Consider the following 20,000-nt stretch of genomic DNA (forward strand, 5'->3'; position numbering starts at 1 on the left):
ATTAATGTGCGGGGGGGGGGAGGAAAGAAGACATTTTAATTATTTACTAATAAACTAGTGCTTTCTGAGTCAGTGTTGGGTGCAAAGATGAGGTTGCCGAACGCCGTCTCCACATGGACGTGCCTTTAATAGAAATGCACCTACGGATTACAAAATTCAAGAATATTACAAAATCAAGTGGGCAAGTTTTCCTTATATTTATTGTATTATTCATATAAAAATTATAATGACCTGTTTTGGTTATATTTACTATTAATTGCAGAAGGTGCGCTCAGCAAAAATTAGGCGAATATTGATGGTTTTCACGCTTAAGTAAAGTAAAAGACCGCTTCTTAAACCAGAGAAGGTGAACATGTTGGTGTTCTTGTGGGGAAAAAACCTGCAAGCAGAGAGTAGAGTATTATGAAGAGACGGATTGAGCGAGTGTGATTATTACCTGCATCTGATCCAGCATTCATTCTTCAGATCAATCTCATATTCACAATAAAACATTAGTTTAAATGCCCGCTAAGGAAAGCGATATCTTTGTCGTACTATCCTTTCATCTGTTAAGGGTTATTTCCGATGGCAGCGCTGCTCAGTGCATTTGTTGGCTGTGTCTTACAAGATCTTATTGAAATTAAAAATAACTTCCTTGTTTACAACCCTGTTTCAGTCTCTTTCAATATAAAAGTCTTTACTGCTGCTGACTCACTCGTAAAAACAGTCTCTTGTCACCATCTAACGGCGGAATAATGCAACTAAAATCACCATCACGAACACACAGTTCCTCAATACTAAATACTAGTAACAGCCGTGTTACTAAAATGCAGTCAAAAGCATAAAACATAACATGATGAGATTTTGCCCTCAGCCAAAACGATTTGCTCTGGAACAATTAATAAATTAATGAGACCAAAGACTGCCCGTGAGATTTACCCAAAACAAATGATATCTCATGTTTAACCACTACAGAGACATCAGAGCCAGCGGTAAATTCCAGAAGATCTGGCCGAGGTGAGGCGCTCTCTCTGCGGGTTCATGAGCGCAGAACGACCGCTGACCATCTGGAGCTCACAGCTCTGAAAACACTGAAGCTAATTTTCAAATAGACATTATCTTTATTAACAAGCTGCATATTTGAAGTCTACTAGTTGAACTTCATTCTCGCCAAAACAAACTATTAAAACTACAATCCACGACACAAAAACAGTATTTTATTTTTAAAATAATAATGGATTTGGGCGTCTGTCATGACACTCGCTGTGAGAAATACAGTAAGCTGAGTGATACAGACAGTGAAGCAGTTGGAGTTTTATTATCACTCTAATATCATATTCTTATCAGCCAATCAGATTCTAGGACCAGAAAGAACTATTGTATAAAATAGTATATAAGTAATACTAAAATAACAGTTTACTAACTGCTTCCACAGCCGTGATCCAGCCTGATCTAATTTCAGATCCCCGACTGAGCTTTAGTGTACTTACTAATGTTCCTTCTGATGATTCAGAGAAACACTGAGCTCTTCTCCGTCATTACTCTGTTTCCTTTGTACAGCTGCCAATGAAGCACATTCAAGCTCAACACACACAGAGAGTGTGTAATTTAGTGACATCACTGACTCAAGGTCATTAGTTAAACTCTGCTGATGGGTAAAGGGTTAGCAAGCTCTTGTATGAAGTTAAATATATGTTCTGTTCAGAGTCATTTTAATGTGAACTCGATGAAAAACTCGTTGAGAAAGTGCCGTCTTGAGAATGGCAGGCTTATTGTGACCCGCTGCATATTTATGACTCTTGTTTTCATGCCTTTTCCATTATTCATGATAAGACCTTAATAGAAGCTGGAGGGGACGCAAAACAAAAACTCTGGGAGTCTCTCTGAGCTTTGAGTTTGTGATTCAATCTGTCGTTCACGTTGGGCTTTGCATGATTGTATTTAATAGCTTGTGCTTGGATGTGAGCGGATATCACCAACAGCCCTGCATATACACCTGTAGAGCGAGACGAGAGCCACCGTCGCCTCCAATCACACGCCGCTCCAGCGGCCGGACAGGGCATTCTGGGTAATTGGCTGTGGCTAAATCGCAGCGGCGCCCGGGGTCACGCACAGATCAGGCCGATTCGAAGCGAACGGGAGACTAGCGGAAGCGAGCTCAGGACAGCACACGCCACATCAGTGTGACGGTTGCCCGCGGCAGACACACGATCACATGTGAAGTGCGGCTCACGGTTAATTACTGTGATTCACGGAGTGCTCGGACTCTCAGCCGTTCATGAAGCGCTGCACATCAAAAACAGTGAAAACTACTGCTGAAAAACACCATCTGTGGTGTTATAACAATAAATAATGAAATATAATAATTATAAATATTGATCATATTTCTAATAAAAAATTATAATATTAAAATATTGATAAATAAAAATAATGCCAAATAACACTAAACAACAACAATGATAATAATACAATATACAAATAATAATAAAATATTGATACATAATAAATAATGCTAAATAACACTAAACAATAAATAATAATAATACTACAATATACAAATAATAATAAACATTGATAAATAATAAATAATGCAAAATAATAAAAATGAACAATAAATAATAATAATAAATAACACTAAATAATAATAATAATAATGCTAAATAATAATAAACAACAAAACTAATAATATCAATAATAACAATAATAATAATTTTATACATATTAATTAATAAATGAACCCATTTTCCTGTCACTGGTCTTGCTGTAAACTGACAACACAAAGCGTGACTCAATATTAAATGAGAAATGATTTGGAGGGACAAAATAAAATTAATTTCCAGGAGGGAAGATGAAAAGCTTTGTCAGGTTGATTTCATTGTGAGACTGAGATGAATGTAGATGAAAGTCTCATTCTGAAATGGATTAGAACATCAAATCCATCCTGCAGTTATAAGCGATTCACGTCGGGATGTGTGTGTGAGTGTGTGAGTGTGAGTGTGTGTGTGTGTGTGTGTGTGTGTGTCTATATCTGTGTGTGTGTGTGTGTGTGTTTATGTCTCTGTGTGTGTGTGTGTGTGTGTGTGTGTGTGTGTGTGTGTGTGTGTGTGTGTGTGTGTGTGTGTGTGTGTGTGTGTGTGTGTGTGTCTATGTGTGTGTGTGTGTGTGTGTGTGTGTGTGTGTGTGTGTGTGTGTGTGTGTGTGTGTGTGTGTGTGTGTGTGTGTGTGTGTGTGAGTGTGTTTATGGATTGATGAGTGTCATTCATTCATAAACACACGCTCAGAGATCTCCTCCAGTCACAGCAACACACTTACCTTCAGTGTCAAAACACAACATGAAACAACACACTTATTTAACACCTGTCTGAGAGTGTGTGTGTGAGAGAGAGCGTGTGTGTGTGTGTGCGTGTGTGTGTGTGTGCGTGTGTGTGTGTGTGCGTGTGTGTGTGTGTGCGTGTGTGTGTGTGTGCGTGTGTGTGTGTGTGCGTGTGTGTGTGTGTGCGTGTGTGTGTGTGTGCGTGTGTGTGTGTGTGCGTGTGTGTGTGTGTGCGTGTGTGTGTGTGTGCGTGTGTGTGTGTGTGCGTGTGTGTGTGTGTGCGTGTGTGTGTGTGTGCGTGTGTGTGTGTGTGCGTGTGTGTGTGTGTGCGTGTGTGTGTGTGTGCGTGTGTGTGTGTGTGCGTGTGTGTGTGTGTGCGTGTGTGTGTGTGTGCGTGTGTGTGTGTGTGCGTGTGTGTGTGTGTGCGTGTGTGTGTGTGTGCGTGTGTGTGTGTGTGCGTGTGTGTGTGTGTGCGTGTGTGTGTGTGTGCGTGTGTGTGTGTGTGCGTGTGTGTGTGTGTGCGTGTGTGTGTGTGTGCGTGTGTGTGTGTGTGCGTGTGTGTGTGTGTGCGTGTGTGTGTGTGTGCGTGTGTGTGTGTGTGCGTGTGTGTGTGTGTGCGTGTGTGTGTGTGTGAGAGAGAGGGTGTGGGAGAGAGAGTGAGATGGTGAGATCAAATTAAAGGAAAGAGAGAGAGAGAGAAAACATTTCACATCCTTCAAAGTTGATTCTGCAGACATCTGAAGATCAGGGCCACCATCCGGGGACACGCTTGAGTCAGCGGCACCCGCTCCCTTCACATGCGTGTTAGTAACCGCAGGCGCTCCGCTCGTCTAGACCGGTCCGAGCCGGATCAGACCGTCTGACTGAGACTGCGCAATACTGACCAACACTTTACAATAACCACCCATCAGTTAACAAAGCTTTACAAAGTAAACAAACTTTTAGCTCAGTTGTATACATCTACTGAATCAGATTTAATGTGGAAACTTCCTCTAAATGATCAACATGATCAAACTCTGCTGTTTCACACTCGATCTCCTGCATGTCTGCTGTCTCTGATTGAGAGTTTACAGTGTTTTATCCAGTAAAAGTGTAATTGTAGAAACGCTTCTCGTGTCAAATTTTGACTGGTTTTGATCAAGTAAGCATCAGAATAACGTCAGTAATATCTCCAGATGAACACTTACTGCACTGAAGCAGCTCAGCTTTACTTGATTCTCCATCAATCATGTTTTAGAGTCTCAAATCTGATCCTCAGGATCTTTTGAGGAGCGTTTGTTTCCAGAAGCTTTACTTTCACTGTTCCTCAGCGGAGGAATGATCTTCACAAGCCTCCAGAACATCTCACATCTTCTGAGGAGCCTTTATTTCTTCAGCTCTCAATCACTGCATTATATCACTGATTTACATCACACTCTTAAAAATAAAGGCTCCAAAAAGCTGTTTTTGCAGTGAAGCCATAGAAGAACAATTGTTGGTTCCACAGAGAACCTTTCAGTGAACAGTTCTTAAATTAAGAATCTTTATTTTTAAGAGTGTACAAGCATCAGAATTTCATCATATAAATTATTTTAATATAATATAGTTTTGCTCAGTTTGAGTCATAAAATTGAGCTGTTTTCCTACTCTCACTATATCAGACTATATGAGCCATAAAAGCACAATAAAAGCCTATTTTCATTGAATATTTCTTTAAATGTTTAATAAACTTTCACTTTTTCAGATTATTAAGTGATATTTCAGGCTTAAGAGGTCAATAACATTCACAAATACAACTTTTGTTTTTAATAATCTATTAGTAGATGTTAACTCAACATGAAGTGAGGTTAATAAGTGCTTCAGAAGTATGTGTCACTGATAGTTCATGTTAACTAATGGAACCTCATTGTAAAGTGTTATCAAAAGCGGTCCTGAACTGTTCGACTGATCGCTGCATCTCCTGCTGCTCACAGTTCAATCGCTCAGTGCTCAGTAATGATGTATTTGGTCAGCAGTCAGGAGATTAGTGTGATGAAGTACAGTGCTGTTTCTCCATAAGCATGAGTGAGGAAGATGAGCGTGGAGCGCTGCGGTCTGCATCTGCCGCTGTGAATTGTGGGAAGGGGTTTCACTGCACTCCTCAGCCAGAAACACATCTACTGTGTGACACTGAACACAGCGCTGAGATTTACACTGAGTGTGTGTGTGTGTGTGTGTGTGTGTGCTGCATCTGCGGCTCAGGCTGAGGAGCGTCTCAATGTGTCAACCGCTACAGAATAGTGATCACAAACAGCCAGAGACCGTCTAGACTCGAAACACACTCACTCCAGACCTGACGCTTCTCTGCCGGATCAAGCAACACGCCTGCAGTCAGTCTCAGATTTATGCTTTTGAAATGCAGATGAAAAACATCCTACTGTCTGGACACACAGTTTAAACATAAACTGATGCATCGTGCAGAAATGAAACCGGTCAGATTTCTGTAAGAGCGCTAATAAACTGAATGTGTTTTAAACACACAGTAACAATTATATATTACGCACAATACACTATTAAATATGTATTTATAATCAATAAATCCAGTTTGTTTCAATCTCATACATTAACTAACTGAATACTGTTTGTTCCACAGCAAGGTTATTATAGTTCATTATAATAATAATAATGTCTCAAAAATACTAAAAAATAATTTTATTTGTTTATCTGGCACCATTTACTATGTATTATATATATCAGGGTTATTACAGTTAACTCAAACTAAAAATATTTTTGTTACTAGAAATAAATAAACAATAACTGAAATAAAACATTAAAAAACTTTTATTTAAATTTTTATTTTATTTTATAGAACTAAAATGAACATAGAAAGTATACAAAAACTGATTCCAGTGATACTAAAATAACATTAGCCATATTCTAACCATGGTCATACATTTAATTCTTTGTTTAAAACAATGTATGCTGATTCTGAGCAATTTCAATAAATGCATCTAAAAATATGATTATTTAAATAAAATCGAACAGATGCAAATAGTAAATAATAAACTATGCCATGATTTTTTGAGTACAAAGATCTGGTTCATTTCTGTATGACTGAGAGTTATGCATATGTTTATTAGTTTGCTGCTGTTAAAACTGTGTGATCCAGATGGATGGGGATTTTCATGCGACAGCTCTTATCAGGCCTGATTATGTGAGTGGTGGTGCATTAGCAGAGCGGAGCGTGAGCCGGTCTCTGGCTGTTCGCTCAGGCCGCAGACAGACACCACATTGAAGGGACTCGAGGTTCCTCTGGAAAGCTCCAGGTGACTGACAGAGAGAGAGACAGATGGATGGAGGTCTCCCGAGAGGCTTTCTCTCCCACCACGTCCTTTCCCAGGATGCACCGCTGCCCTGTGTTTGCCTCTCCGCCAGAACCAGACCCGGACCAGACCAGAACTACACTAAACTCTGCAGGAATCAGTCTGGATTCACAGAAAAACACCCTTCAAAGCAGACACGCTCACTGGAGCAGCAGACGAACACCAAACCCTGAAAGCGTCGCTGTTTTGAACATGAAGGCTTTACTGTGACATGCTTCAGTTTTACACTGCTCTGCAGTTTAACTGACTTAAATACAATATGAATTAATTTGATGTGACCAAAACACACATATAGTGAGCTAAAAGATTCTATTAGAATGTTTATTCATATGTTGTTGTTTCTTTATATTTTACATGTTAAAGTTCTAGTCATTTTTATTAGGTCTATATCATTTTTATTTATATAGTCAAACTAAAATGAGAAATAAAATAAGTTGGTAACACTATACTTAAAGCCTTTATGTATAATGCATTATGAAAGTAGTTTTAATGCATTAATTATGCCTTGTAATGGACCTTATAATGCATTGTACAATCTCATGAATAATTGTAACCACAGTTAATACATTATAACACATATCAATTCTTTGTTACACTATGCATTTTAAATTTGGTTATAAGTATTTATGACAATATGTATTACAACACACATTATGAATAATTATAATGCATTATAGCCTTTAATAACCCTTTATAATGCATTATAAATAAAGGCTTTAAGTAAAGTGTTACCAATAAGTTTAACTTTTATACATTTTATAAATATCTTGCACAATTCTACTAGTAAATGTGTCTTGTTCTAAGGATTTGTTACTAAGAAAACAGTGCTTACACTGAGACTCAAATGGAAGCAGATTTCAGTCACTAATAACAGAGATCTGATACAGTGAAAGGGTTGTTCTGCCCTCTGCTGGAGGACGGTGTGGTTTACAGGCCGGGTGGCTGGCGGAGGGCAGACACTGGGCGAGATCTTGAGATGGTTCAGGGGAGGAGAGGTCAGACAGAGACAGACGGGTAGTTACCGAGGTTGACCGTGAGTTTGACCCGTCCTCCGTCCAGCTCCAGCCGCAGCGTGTCGGCCGACTCTTTGGAGGTGGTGGCCACGAGCAGCCCGTACGCCCGCTGAGACATGAAGCGCAGCGCCACATCCTCGGCCTCCGTGTGCAGTGTGCTGGGCATGATGATCTTCAGATACATGCTGCCGTCGTAGCTCAACACACACACGTAAACACACACACACAGACAGCACAAACACACACACACACACACAGCGTAAACACAGCGCAAACACACACAGTCTCTCTCATACAAACGTACACTGTCTTTATCTCATTCTGTCTCTCTCTCTCTCTCATAGGGAGGAACTGCTTCGCATCCCGGTGTTGCACCAGTGTATTCTGCCCACCTCCTCCCCAGAGGCATGCTGGGAGTGGACTGCTAGACACCGTAAACACAAATGAGATAAAAAAGCGCAAACACACACACACACACACCCACCCACCGTAAACACACCGTAAACACATCGCAAACACACACACACACACGTAAACACACACACACAGACAGCACAAACACACACACACACACACACAGCGTAAACACAGCGCAAACACACACACCGTAAACACACACAAGATAAACAAAGCGCAAACACACATACACACACACACACACCATATAAACACAATAGGAACTATAAACATGACAAACACACACATCACACCATAAACACATGATATAAACACACTTTAACAAACAATAGAAACAATAAACGTGTTAAACACACCGTAAACACACCATAAACACATGATATAAACACAGAAAATAAACACATGACAAACACACACATCATACCATAAACACATGATATAAACACACAACAAACACACACATCACACCATAAATACATGATATAAACACAGAAAATAAACACATGACAAACACACACATCATACCATAAACACATGATATAAACACACAACAAACACACACATCACACCATAAACACATGATATAAACACAGAAAATAAACATATGACAAACACACACATCACACCATAAACACATGATATAAACACAGAAAATAAACACATGACAAACACACACATCATACCATAAACACATGATATAAACACACAACAAACACACACATCACACCATAAACACATGATATAAACACACAACAAACACACACATCACACCATAAACACATGATATAAACACAGAAAATAAACACATGACAAACACACACATCACACCATAAACACATGATATAAACACACTTTAACAAACAATAGAAACACGTGATAAACACATGATATAAACACACTATAATCACATGATAAACCCTGGATTGTGGTTCTCTGAGGTCTTTGAAACAGGTGGTGCTTCACAGAGATAATGACTCACACGTCTACATCACACTAGCCTTCATACAGCACAACTATTATAAACAAACAAACGAATAAGTAGGGCAGCTAATGTCAAAAAGGTTTCCACTAACTGGATTTTTGAGATGTGTGTGTTTCTACACTATGTTTACTAATCACACACATGTAATCACATTCAATTTATATAACATTATATATACACATCTGTTAGTAATTATAAATATACCTATTATAAACAATATATAAATATTGGTAACACTTTATAATAACGTTCAGTTGTAAGTCACTTATAAGTTAATGATGAACTAATCATTTACAAAACATGACTATGTGTTCATAAATGATTAGTAAGTGATATGATCATATTTTTATCTGTTTTGTAGGTTAAGTTATAAATAATCATTTACAAGTGATTAGATGATGAACTTATAAATGACTTACAACTGAACGTCATTACAGAGTGTTACCTAAATATGTATTATTACCGCAGAATGCAGTTTCGTGATCAGTATGTTGAAAGGCATCAAATGCACCACTGACACGTCTGACAAATAACGAGATCTTCCTACAGTACAAACACACACTGAGCACATCTGTGCGTCGCTATGATCGTTAGTGTAGTTCTGTCCAGTGACGCTTGGTGTCAGTAAAGCACTGCTCTGCAGCCGCTTCTACCCGGCCTTCAGAGACCAGCAACATGACACACGGTGAATAAACAGCTTTACTTCACAGCACAACATCTGGCTGTTAAAAAAGATGGAAATAAATATGTTTAATAAAACAAACGGGCATCTTTTAAACAGTCGGCAGACGCAGCCGAATCCAAATCAGCCCTAATTACCCACCTGCTCGAGCTCTGACAGCGAACACTATGAATCAAAACCACGGAGAGAGGAACTATTCTGCGTCGAAGGCCCTTGAGCTCAATGTCAGCGAAACACTCAGACAATCTGTGGATTCAGAGCTGCAATGCTGCTGTCAGAGGCGTGGGCCTGAGACGGAGCAGCTGGTGTCGTTAAAGGCGGCACAGATGGTTGTGGTGAGCATCGCTGCTCCAGTGCTTCTCCCGGCTCGTGACATCGGCTCTTTCCCGCCAGCATGAATCAGGATGCCACAGCCAGCCGAATGCAAAGAAATGAAGCGCGAACGGCGGTGCTTCGCAGCTCTGTGTGCGCCTGATAAAAGCGTCACGGATGGGCTCAAGCTAGTGCTAAATATAACCACTGAAAGAAGCTACAGAATGCGACTCCAACGCAATATAACACGAGATTTACATATTATCCTGTCAGATCTGCACAGCTGACCGAATGCGTTTCATGTCTTTTAAGTCTTGCCAGTTTAAACATTTATGAACCATTTAATTGCAAGAAGACAGACCTCCATACATGCTCACACACACGTAAAGCCGCCTCATTCAAACCTCGCGTGAATGCTGAACGGAGTTCTCTTTCGCTTCTTCTTGCACTTGAATCCACATATAAACACATAATTGTCAAAATGCGATTCTTGGCGAGTAACATGGTCGGTTACGTCTTAAGCGGATGTAAATTGTTAACATAAAAATTTAAATGTAGATGAGTTTGTTCATTGGAACAGATTTGGAGAAATGTCATAAATCTACTGAGAGAGCAGCCGTCAGAATGAGAGTCCAAACAGCTGATAAAAACATCACAATAATCCACAGCACTCCAGTCCATCAGTGAACATCTGGAGAAGACAAAAGCTGAAACACATCCAGCATTAAGACGCTTATAATATTTGTTTAGAGCTGTTTAAACGCTGCTTGATCTGTGCAGATTTCTCTCCTGATTCACACCAGAACACTGACTCACTGGAGGAAGCGTTATTATGGATTATAGACGCAATGTATTTTAGTTAAAAACGTCTTAATGCTGGATGTGTTTCAGCTTTTGTCTTCTCCAGATGTTCACTGAAGGACTGGAGTGCTGTGGATTATTGTGATGTTTTTATCAGCTCTCATTCTGACGGCACCCATTCACTGCAGAGCATCCATTGCTGAGACACTGATGCAGTGCTACATTTCTCCAAACCTGATGAAGAAACAAACTCATCCTGATCTAGGATGATCTGAGGGTGAGCACATTTCCATCTCATTTTAATTTTTGGGTGAAGAATACATTTATATTTAATACAGTGCAGAGTCCGCAGTGTTGTTTTACTTTTGATGATTTTATTAGTACTGCAGTTAGATCTAGCTGGAAACATCAAGCACTGTTTGCTTCATTAGTAGCTGTGTTCTCTGGTTTTACCCACCGATCTCACAGTTGCCTCCCAGGAATCCGGTGCCGGTGCAGTCGCAGATGTAGCGGTTCCAGCCCTCCTTGCACTGTCCTCCGTTGGCGCAGGGGGCGCTGCTGCACCTCTTCTGGAGCTCGCGCGTGCAGAAGCTGCTGACGCCCGGCACGCTCTGGATCTCCGCCAGACGCCGCACGTCTCGACTCTTGCCGTCGATGAAGAGGTCGCGGACGCAGCCCACGTAGCCGTAGTTGAGCAGCGCGGTCCAGACCTCGGGCGGCAGGATCAGGCCCTGACCGCTCTCCGGCAAACCACCCAGATACATGTCACTGTCCAGGTCCAGGATCTCACTGCCCTCGTTAGAGCTGAAGGGAATGGAGCGGCTGTTGACGGAGATGGAGCCTGACGAGAAGATTCAACAGTCAAACAACTTCATTATCTATCAACCAGTAGCTATGTTTCCATCCATCCATCTATTTGTGTGCGAATTTTGGAATATCGCATTAAAAAAACACTGGATGGAAACGCCAAGATGCGCATAAATTCTAAATTTCTGTATGCGCACAATTGAGTAGGATAAACCTTTTATCCGATAAGAAAAAATGTGCATAAACTACGATGGAAACACATTTACTGAATAAATTCCTCCATGCGCATCGAAAAAGTCATGTGAGTTTGCGTGCGCCATGAGACGAGATAACCTGACTAGCAGTGGACCGATCTCATTCACTGCATCTATATGTTGTTATGGTCGTTCTGAAATACCTGAGTAAAGTCTGTCGTCAAAGTATTTCTGTATGATTGTCTTACACGACTGCGTTCCCAAACAGCAGCATCCACCTCGGTTACACGTTATTTCGATAGTCCACTTTAGACATTCTACTAACTATCAGTAACTACATGTCAACTAATTCTCATTAATTTGCAACTACATCAAGATAAAGTGTTACCTCCACCTCTGAAAGCAAAGACCGCATTTATTGTGTTTCGTCGGCTCGCTCTGAGGAACAAGTCATTCATCATAATTATTATATTCAGTGGCTTCTCCTAGTTTTCTTGGTGATATACAGTGCCAGTTTATCAGGAAGTAACGATGTTGTTCTCTTGGACTTGTTGGATGGAAACGGTGCTTTATTCCAGTTTTGCGCATAAATTTAATTCGAATCTTTGGATGGAAACATAGCTATTGAAAGAATTTTGTCTTAGGTAAAAGTCTCACATATACACAATACAAAAAAGCACACGCAACAACCAAACCACAGTTAATCCACAAAAACTCCTCTAGAATAAATAATGACAAACCTAAGACACAAGATCCTGACAAACTGCTTGGCCTTATTTAGAATATAAATGGCATTACTACAAGCCTTCCTTCTGGCCAAAGGAGTTCTGAACTGACAACCTGATGCTGAAAGAAGTAATGCAAAGGATGAGAGGGGTCCGCAACAAAAGCTGCTTTTCTCGTTACAGCACGGTTATACAGATCTATCAGTTGTGTCTGTGGGTACCCAATCATTTTAGATGCCTGCCTGACTACGCTTGATCGTTCTTTATCCAGAAGTGTGCATGAGCGATGTGTGTCTATATTTCAGCATGAGCGCTGCTCTCTCGGCAGATCGCAGAGATTTATGACTTACTCTTAATTGTCTATTAAACTGCAATTACAGAACTGCTGGACTTTCTTCCCCACAGGACACACGCCCACCTCCTCTAGCCTTACACTCGATTAGCCCATCACAGCAAACGGAGCAGCTTTTGGCAGCGTGGATGGGGTTTAACAGCGTCTCGTTGGCCGCGCTTTAGCAGCGATAAGTGCTGGAGTGAATGCTCTACAGCAGCCATATTCCAAACCCGTTCGAGATGAACGATTAAACTGAAGTTGATGTTTCAACACATGTGCATGGTAACAGTATTTCTGTAGCTCAAACAATAGAGCGTGGCGTTAGCGACGCTGAGGTAATGGGTTCGATTCCCAGGGAATGCATGAACTCATACAAACATTCAATACAATGCGAGTCGCTTTGGACAAGCGTCTGCCAAATGTATTAATGAAAATAAATGCACTCGTTATTTCATGTGTATCTTTGCTCTGTTGTATTTACTTGTGCTAGTGCTTGTGATTTGTGTATTTGCGCTTAGTTTATTACTGAATGTTTACTTGTCTTGATAGGCATAGGCTGAACTTTATATTAGGGTGGTAGATGTTACTGTGGTTTTAAAACTGGAATTGAGAATTATGAAATTATGTTAGTATCTAAAACATTGGTGTCAAAACCTTATTTATTAGAATACAAGGTTAGATGGGTGAAAAACAACAAAAGCAGTAACTATTATTTATTTATGGACGATGGCAGTAAAACGTTTGATGAAAAACTGTTATTTATACACTTCTCTAATTAACACTGATGACTTGCAGGAAAACAGATAAAATATTTAATGTTTCTGTAAGTGTTTTATTTAGATTTTATATTATATGTTTGTTTTTTTAATAATTGTTTACAGTGTAGAGCTGCATGATTTGGTATCTAGTGCTTATTTATTTTGAAAAATTGACACTTAAGACTCCAGGGTCACTTATTTGAAAATCACAATACTTATATTTAACACAAAATGGCACAATACTAATATATCCTAAATGATTGACTTTTAAGGGTAAACCCTCGAGTGTTTATTTTGGCGGAAAGCTGCAGGGAGATTTTTAGACTGTTTAGTTGGCAACGCTTCTGGTCCAATCAGGAGCGGATCAGGGCTGCGTTTCTCAAAAGCATCGTAAGCCCTCATTGGTTTCAATGGTCTGCGATGGTTTTGGGGAGCGCAGGCCAGGCTGTCTTCACATGCACAGACCTCACCTCTCCGTCCCTCTCTCTGGAAGTCCACGTGGCACCACTCTCCGTCGTTCACCTTCTTGTTGCTGGTCTTGAGCTTGATGCTGCCGGAGCCCATGTCCATCAGCAGGTAGAGAAAGCCGTCGAGCAGCTCCATGGCGAAGTAGTCGGTCTTCATCTCGCGGCCAGGCCGCTGCTCTCTGCTGCTCTGAGGCTTGCCGTGGCTGAACAGCAGCAGGCCGCTGGGCTCCGTGGTGCGGAAGTCGAAGGAGATGGAGCTGGTCTTCTTGGTGTCCCAGCGCGGGAGGGAGATGTAGGACTCGGCCGTCTCGAAGGTCACGGGGTCCAGGGCCGCAACGTCCTCGCAGCGGAACACCAGGTCCCCGTGCACACTGATCTTAGGGTCCCTCTCGATGGCCAGACGAGACAGCTCCAGCTTGAAGTCGTTGTTCTTGTACACCACCTGCAGGAGTGCATTAAACAACACACGCTGAAATAATACCTTGTTTTATAGTATACGTATATCTCTTCACTGTGGAGGATAAAAACAGGATTAATAAAACGATCAGAAAGATTGTTGGTTCAATTATTGGTTTTATTCCCGATTTCTCTCGAGGTTATTGTGGAAGGGCAACATTGAAAAGGATTGTGTATTACGAAGGACCACTAAACGGATTTAAGAGTTCATTCAGTGGAAGATCAGTAATGCCTCGGTGTTCTACAGAACATTCCAACAGCTGTTAGGTTTTTTAACAACATGGTGTACGTTGTTTATGGATTAATATTGTTTTTGTGCTTATTGTTAAGTCATTTATTGTGCTGTCTGCAATGTACAGTGGTGGCAAATGCCATAGAAGAACCATTTTTGGTTCCACAAAGAAGCATTCAGTCAAAGGTTCTTTATAGAACCATCTCTTTCTTACCTTTTTATAATCTGAAGAACCTTATTTCGCCACAAAGAAGCTTTAGTGAAACAGAAAGGTTCTTCAGATGTTAAAGCTTCTTTATGGAACCATTTAGACAAAAAGGTTCTTCTGTGGCATCGTGAAGCACCTTTATTTTTAAGCGTGTAAACTAACTACATAACTAAACGTTCTTGAATCAGGATGCATTTCCTTGACAAGTAAAATGACTTAAGATATTATTGTCTTGGTCTCTGAAAATATTATCCAAATTGAGTTTGTTTTTGCTTAAAACAAGTAAAAATAATCTTAATTCAAAGGCTAAACAGGATTGTTTTTCTTATCCCATTGGCAGATTTTTTTTACTTGCTTTACAAAATTTGGATTTTTTGTTTTTCAGAAAACAAGACATAAGTCTTAAATCATTTTACTTGTCAAGTAAATGCGTGCTGATTCAAGAATGTTTAGATATTTATACAAGGAAACAAGACAAAAATACTAAACAAGAAAATAATTTACATTTTAAGCTAATTTTACTGCTACTGCTCTGTACAATACACTTGCTATTGAACTTCACATTCATAAAGAAATTAAGTAAATATTACATATAATTTCCCATATAGAATTAAGTAAAATCTACTTGCCTAAGTTAAGCAAATTTAACAAAGAAAATAAATAACTTTAGCCTGGCCAGTAAAAGTTTGAGTCATTTTTATTTAGTCAAAGCTTACTTGGCAATACTTTGATTTTACTTTACATAGCACCTAGTTAAAGCATGCTTTTAAAGCGTATGTTATTTAGAAACATCTGAGTAAATAATACAATAGATATCATGTAGACGCCAGTTGCATAAAGAGTTGCCACCATGTTAAGACTGTGTCTAAAGAAGTAGTTTGACCAACAAGCAGTTACCAATGGGGTAATCAGTCTTACCTTTTCAATACAAATACGACCAATCTACCTTTTCATAACTGAATTCAAAAAGTCTTAGATGAATAGATTAGATGACTAACTTTTTAAGACTAGGTTTATGCAACCGGCCCCATATCTACATAATTGCCCCTAGAGCAAGTTTATATAGCACATAAATAAAACATTTCTAGCAGTATTGTCAGCAGGGAAATTACCCCTTTAAGTTTTTCTATCCTATGTAATTGATAATAAACGTTAATTAATAAACCTCAATGGGAAATAAATAAATGACAGAAGAAATAACATTAAATATTAGTCTAATTGCTGCATTTAACACTCATAAATATCATTTATATTCACATGGGTCTTTGCTCCATGGGACACTAATGATATTCCAACAGTCTAATCAAATTAAATCTGCTATTTGGCATTCAATGAAAAAAATGATTTGCTCTCAATTAGTTTAGGTAGATTTCATCGCATGTATTGAGTAAAAACTGTGAAAAAGGAACAACTATGACACACTAAAAGAAATGAGGCTAATCGTTGTTAATACTGTACACTATTGACTAACCTTAAAAGAGTGAGTGACATTAATAACTATACAGAATTAATAACTATACAGAATTCATGGGAACCACAGAAACTTCTACATGAACGCTTTTTTAAATGTCAAACATTAAACACCAGCAGGTCTTTCTCTTTACTCCAAAAACACTTCATTTCAATGTGTGAAATTAATTCAATGTTATGCTGCGCTAGAAATCCACTGCCCAGTTTCAGTCAATCTAACAAACATGATTTACACTAATGGATTTTTGTGAATTTTACATATTTACATAATTTTGCATATTATAAACTGAAGTAGTGACAACATGTTCAGCGGTTGCTTTAGCTCATTTTAATTTAGTTGTACAAGCAGCAAAACTATATTTACAGTGATAACAGCAATACACCCCGCCCACCTGCCGTCACTCAAACAGTTAGCTCCGCCCCCAAACTCACACCATTGGCTGAGCACTCGTCGTTACATCTGCTCACACAAACAGAGATGATGCGCTTCACCTCTGACCCTCAGATTGTGTTTCACTCATTTAAACCCGGAGGATTTTCTGTAATAGTTACCGTTATCGGATTGGACTCAAACTAACAGCTTACCAAAAAACGTTGATCATTTTGGGGGATTTTCTCCCACCTTGTTAAACCTGTGGTGTTCCTGCTTATAAATCTCTGATTATGCTATATTATCACCAACTCTTGGATTCCATCTTTTTATCAGCCTGTTTTCTTCCAGTTAGCACAGGCTTTGTCTTTCTTTCTGGAACTGACTGATTGTTTTTTAGTTAATATTGCCAAAATTAACCAGAAATAATGCTTGTTTCCAATGAAACCCTGAGGTGCACAGGTTCAGATCAATGAAATCTATGATCATCCTAAAAGAAGCACAAAACCTGTCCTAACAGTAGGGCTGCCCTCGACTAAAGATTTTTCTGCTCGACTAGTAGTCGTTCATTTGATGCATTAGTCGACTAATCGCATGTTTATTAATAAACCATTTAAATCATAATAATGAGTCTTTAATTGCATAGCCTAATAAGCGCTCATGCGCACGCATAAAGCTTGCCACGGCGCACCGTCAGAAGTAATGGTTATGAATGCGTCAGGGGAAAACAGAAAGAAGACTGCATTAATAACATGTGAATAATTCACTGATACACTAGTGCTTTCTGTGTTTTCAGTTTAAGAGATGAAGTCTCATCTCCGCAGTAGTGATGTGCCTGCATGCATGTTTCACACATAATCTGAGAACATGTGTCTTCCAGTTCAATTGGTTTATTTGAAAGTGGACACTTCACTCTCTATAGATCTGTTCGTCATGTCTGTACGGCAAGTATACACAGAGTTTCGGAGTTTCTCGCTCAAGTTCACAGAGACCGAGACGGCAGAAAGCACATCCTGACTGCTTTCATTATTTTACACAAGTGCCATGTTTTATTGTTATCGTGAGTGCACACAAATAAACAGAGTCTTTACAGATTCGAAAGATGTATTACTGTTATCTGTAAGACCAAAAATGATGGAGTATTTTAAGAGCAAGTGAGCGCACCGTAGACCAGCCGTTAACGATCTGTGAGTCTCCGCCTGTGGATTTTTATTTTATTTTTATTTTTTTCTGCGACTAAGCGACAGATCAAATTTTGGAGGACCAAGCCTCTTCTGGTCGACTAGCGGTTAGTCGAATATTACGGGGCAGCACTACAAAACAGACTGAATGCAATATTTGGTGACAATGAGAGATTTACGAGCACATTTGTAAGTGAACAGCTGATTGTGTGGAGCTGCAGGGCTCGTTAGCGCTCGTCAGACTCACGTCTTTCAGGCAGCCCATGAAGTTGTTGCTGACGGGAGATCCGGGCAGGTCGGCCGTGTTCGGGCTTCCTCCGATGTAGAAGAAGTCGTCGGAGCCCAGCATGGTGTAGTCCTCCTGCGTGTATCCGGTGGTGGTCAGAATGCCGTCCACTGAGATGGTGACCTGCGGCGAGAGAGCGTCCGGAGGAACAGAGAGAGGAGACAGAGACACTGGATTAAAGAGTCATTGTGATTGTGCTGCTCGGAGCGGCTCCGGTGCGAGAAACGCTTCTTCAGAGCGCAGCTGAACGCCAAACTGTCTGTCAGAGCACGCCGCTAACACACGCTACACAATACTGACAACAACACGCGTCTGTTTCACTAATGTGAGCCAAAGACTAAAAGTGATATTTATTAGTTAGGGTTTTACTGACTTATTTTTATATTTGCATTTTTCATCTGTGACCCTGCAGCACAAAAGCAGTGTTGAGTCGCAATACATTGTATGGGTCACAATTATACATTTCTCTTTTATGCCAAAAATCATTAGGATATTAAGTAAAGATCATGTTCCATGAAGATATTTAGTAAATTTCCTACCGTAAATATATCAAACCTTAATGTTTGATTAGTAATATGCATTGCTAAGAACTTCATTTGGACAACTTTAAAGATGATTTTCTCAATATTTAGATTTTTTTTGCACGCTCAGATTCCAGATTTTCTAATATTGTCCGATCCTAACAAACCATACATCAATGGAAAGCTTATTTATTCAAATAAGCTCAATTAAAAATATATCCTTATGACTGGTTTTGTGGTCCAGGGTCACAGATTAATTGTAGTTAAAGTTTTAGTAATTCATTATTTTGTTTGTTTTTGTCATAATGAGCTATTATTGTTTTTAAATGTCTATATAGTTTTTTTATTTTTATTTTTATTTTTAGTAAATCAAGTTAAACTAAATGAAAATTAGTAATGTTGGTTAGAAAACTAGATGACATAAAATTACTTTCTTTGTTATTCCATTTAACATTTATTTTGATTTCAGTAAAAAAAAAAAAAAAAAAATGGTTGTAGCTTTAGTTAACTATAACTATAATAAGTCTGTCTGATACGAGTTCAGATTTTCACTCGAGACTTTAACCAAAAGACTAACGTTTCAGTAATGCAAACAAAATGAAATTCTATTTTAATTTTATTTATTTAATTCACTCTGATGCTCTAAAGCCTTGTTCTGAGTGTTTGTGTGAGCATGTCTGGTGTGGCTCTGATGGCCTCCTGCGGTAATCAATCAGAGAATCAGAGCAGCTGAGGCTGTTTCATAACTCATTTCACGTCTCTTCTGCAGTTCAGATGCATTTTCCTGCTAAAAGCTCTGATTGCGAGTGTATTTCTATCATCCTGAGGGAGACAGCGGCTCTGTAATGATTAACAAACCAACACACGCTCGCAAATGTGTTTGCTGCATCGCTTGGCTTTTTTAAATGATTTGTCAGGATCACTTATTTGTTGAATAATAATGATGTTTTTGGCCGTTCTGACTGAACGTGTCCAATTAAAACCTGCGCTGATGAAGGTTGACGCTTGGCAGCGAGGGAGACGACTTTATCTGTCAAATTATATTTTTATTCAGCGACTATCACGGCGAAACGATTTCTCTTCACCTCTTCACAACAAAGCGCAAAGCATCTTCTACTGAAGTGTGTGCTCAAACAGCTGCTGCAGACGAG

The 20,000-nt window shown here is 39.5% G+C and overlaps 1 protein-coding gene across 1 annotated transcript in view; it reads right to left on the reverse strand.

Annotated features, from left to right (window-relative positions):
* The window catches only part of LOC107564582 (neurexin-2-like), a gene marked incomplete at its 3' end in the record, with an annotated part of 375,377 nt that overhangs the window by 26,494 nt on the left and 328,883 nt on the right, over window positions 1-20,000 (reverse strand). Inside the window, exons 7-10 of the mRNA XM_016249689.1 lie at window positions 18,290-18,451; window positions 14,129-14,567; window positions 11,298-11,681; window positions 7,656-7,859 (exon numbers count right to left, since the gene is read on the reverse strand). Coding sequence (XP_016105175.1) covers window positions 7,656-7,859; window positions 11,298-11,681; window positions 14,129-14,567; window positions 18,290-18,451 — 1,189 coding nt within the window. The remainder of the gene's footprint in view (window positions 1-7,655; window positions 7,860-11,297; window positions 11,682-14,128; window positions 14,568-18,289; window positions 18,452-20,000) is intronic.

Source organism: Sinocyclocheilus grahami, unplaced genomic scaffold (assembly GCF_001515645.1).
Source record: "Sinocyclocheilus grahami isolate Dianchi unplaced genomic scaffold, SAMN03320097.WGS_v1.1 scaffold948.1, whole genome shotgun sequence".
Lineage (NCBI taxonomy): Eukaryota > Metazoa > Chordata > Actinopteri > Cypriniformes > Cyprinidae > Sinocyclocheilus > Sinocyclocheilus grahami.